The sequence below is a fragment of the Rhagoletis pomonella genome, unplaced genomic scaffold (genome assembly GCF_013731165.1).
Source record: "Rhagoletis pomonella isolate Grant_MI unplaced genomic scaffold, Rhpom_1.0 Rhpom_scaffold_00003, whole genome shotgun sequence".
NCBI lineage: Eukaryota > Metazoa > Arthropoda > Insecta > Diptera > Tephritidae > Rhagoletis > Rhagoletis pomonella.
In genome coordinates, this window is record NW_023458557.1 from 80847431 (window position 1) to 80850396 (window position 2966).

General features: G+C 36.6%; 1 protein-coding gene across 1 annotated transcript; it reads left to right on the forward strand.

The window, feature by feature from the left end:
* The first annotated feature begins 572 nt into the window (after nt 1-572).
* LOC118736396 (lipase member H-B-like) lies at nt 573-1242 on the forward strand. The gene is given in 2 exon segments (XM_036466489.1): nt 573-694; nt 696-1242. Coding segments are annotated over 2 exon segments (669 nt in total).
* Nucleotides 1243-2966: the final 1724 nt, after the last annotated feature.

Consider the following 2966-nt stretch of genomic DNA (forward strand, 5'->3'; position numbering starts at 1 on the left):
AAAAAAGAAGAAGGAATGACAAGGCGGCGGTTGCATTTATAGCCAACACTGGAAGTAGCCCAAAGTGCCAATAAGCAACCCTGGGAAGCAATTCCGGTGCACTTGTCGAACTTCCAACTAGAGCAGGGATGCTTGTAGTGTGGAATTCGAACAGGGATGCATGAACGCAAGCCATGCAAGTAATTTCAAGCGAACGCAAGTCGTTATGAGCGCAAGTCATGGAAATACTTTAAGTGAGCGCAAGTCACTTAAACAAACGTAACGTAAAAATGTCCCATGAAAGCTGTTTAAAAAATCCCTAATAAAAATTTAAATTGTTGTCACCATTCCCTAACATTATAAAACAGTTAACTTTGAATCATAAACAATATAATTTGGGATCGCCAGAGCCTACTACGTATATTGCAAAAAAAGATAATGTGTCTGCTTGAGCTGCTTCAGGTTCTACTATTATATGCCCAATCAAACATTCCCAAGTTAAAGCGTGAGCAGAAGAGCATTTATGATCGCGTGATGCAAATGTTAAGATAATAAGAGCTGCAGAACTAAACCACTTAGGAAGAATTTTTTACATGGGCGATGATGACATCGACATCATCGGTAACAAAAACCTCGAACTTTGTTCGGCAACAAACAACATTATTTCTGTAGATTGGAGCTGCAAATCGCAATCTCTCAATTACGCTTCGTCGAAAAGCCATGATTGACTTCTTGTACAAGGAAGGTGGTTTATCTTTTGAGACGCTGCATGTAATCGGTCACAGTTTGGCTGCACACATCTCTGGGTTTGCCGGCAAAAATGTACGAAATGGACGTATTCAACAGATTACCGGCTTGGACCATGCATTGCCGTTGTTCAGTTATGATGAACCAGCTGAACGTTTGAATGAAGATGATGCCGAATATGTTGATTCTATTCAGACGTGTAGTGGTCTTTTCGGTTTCTTAAAGCCAATTGGCAAAGCTGCCTTTTATCCCAACGGTGGTAAGAGTCAACCCGGTTGTGGTTTGAATATTTCCGGTTCGTGTGCTCACGGACGCTCATGGTTATACTATGCTGAAGCTGTTTCCAATAATGATTTTCCATCGGTGAAGTGTGAAAACTATAAAAATTCTATCAAGAATTCATGTGGTAGCACTTATTCCTCAATTCGTATGGCTGCCCCTAGTAGCATTGTCAGTGCCTTTGGTCATTTCTATGTGCCCGTAAACAAGAAGACCCCATATGGTATGGGTCAGTAAGTCCATAAGAATTTGGTCTGATATTCAGAATTCACGAAGACAAACTGATATGACTAGTTAATATACTAGCTAATATAAATAAAACAAAATTGATTTCAATGTTATTGTGGCTTATTAACATTTTATTTTTAATATTTTTATTGAACTTTATACCACAATTGTTTATTAGGATAAATTGAAGAAGCAACAAAGTCTAAGCGGTAGAAGTTATAGCAGCTATTTCGGAGATCACCACATCTCCTCATCAGACTTGGTTTTTCTAGACTTCAGCGGGGATCGAACCTGCGAATTCGATGTTCAAAGTCAGAAGCGTTAACCACTGAGCTATGTACATCCCGTAAACTCTTGTTGCTAATTCATTTTCCTTATTCAACCAACTACTATCAAGTGCAGCTGATTTGCCGCTATTTAAACTTGACACCGTGGTTGTTGTTGTCAATTCTATACATCCATTTGCTTATTTGCTTTATCGTATAGTTGCAGACAGGCTCCTCCTAAACTATGTATTTGTCAATATTATTGTGGCTTATTAAAATTTTATTTTTAATATTTTTATTGAGCTTTGTACCACAATTGTTTATTAGGAAGTCTAGAAAAAAGAAGTCTGATGAGGAGATGTTGTGATCTCCGAAATAGCTGCTATAACTTCTACCGCTTAGACTTTGTTGCTTTTTAAATTTTTCCCAATAAACAATCGTGGTATAAAGCTCAATAAAAAAATTAAAAATAAAATTGATTTCATTCCATTGATATCCTTGATTTTTATTTATTTATTTATTTTTCAAAATAATTTGCTACTAGCCGTTAGTGTGACTTTATCTTGTAGCAGAAGGTTTTCTCGGAATCCTTTTCGTCAGATTACATTCAGTAAAGCCTGCAATAAAAGTTATGAAATATATGTTATGTAGTTTTAATGTAAAACTGGAATCGGTTTGGGCCGATACCAAAAAGCTTCGCTAATTGCCTTTGCGGATTTGCGCCAGTTCCTCTCAAGTGCAGACAGGTTCGTCTGCTGTTGGAGCCTCATCTTCCAAGCATAGCATACATTATGTTCAACCCAGTGCAATCGTTCTTATTATACCTTTCATAACCATGAAATGGTATTATAACTTTGGTATCATGTTTGTAAGTACCAGAATAAGAAGAATTAGGCCAGGTGAAAATTATCACAACGTCGAGTTGAGTCGATTTAGCCATGTCCGCCTGTCTGTTCTAACGTAACCTAGTCCCTCAGTTTTCGAGATATATGACTGAAATTTGGTAAGCGGTTATATTTTTACAATGTACCGATCATTTTTCGAACTATTTTCACTCATTATCAACAGAAAGCTTACCGTGTAAATGAAAAATATCGGCTTACTATAACCTACAGCCTCTATACAACTGATTGTTCAGACAGGGGGTTTCTTTAAAACTCTTTCATTTGGATGACTAAAACCGATAAATATCGTGAGCTATTTTCTAAATAATCGTACACAGTTTTTGCGATATACATACATAACTCCCTTACGTATCGATAATACAAGCGAGTTAAAATCATTTAGATCGGTGCTTTATAAGACATATCATCCACACCACTAATGGTTCAGATATCAGTTTTTTTATATAACTCCTCAATCTGTGTATGCAGTGAATATAAACATTTTGTTTAGCTCACAAGAACCTAATTTCAAATGCAGCAATCGGTTGAAGTAAAATTTGCTGATGTTTATGAAAGGTATGAA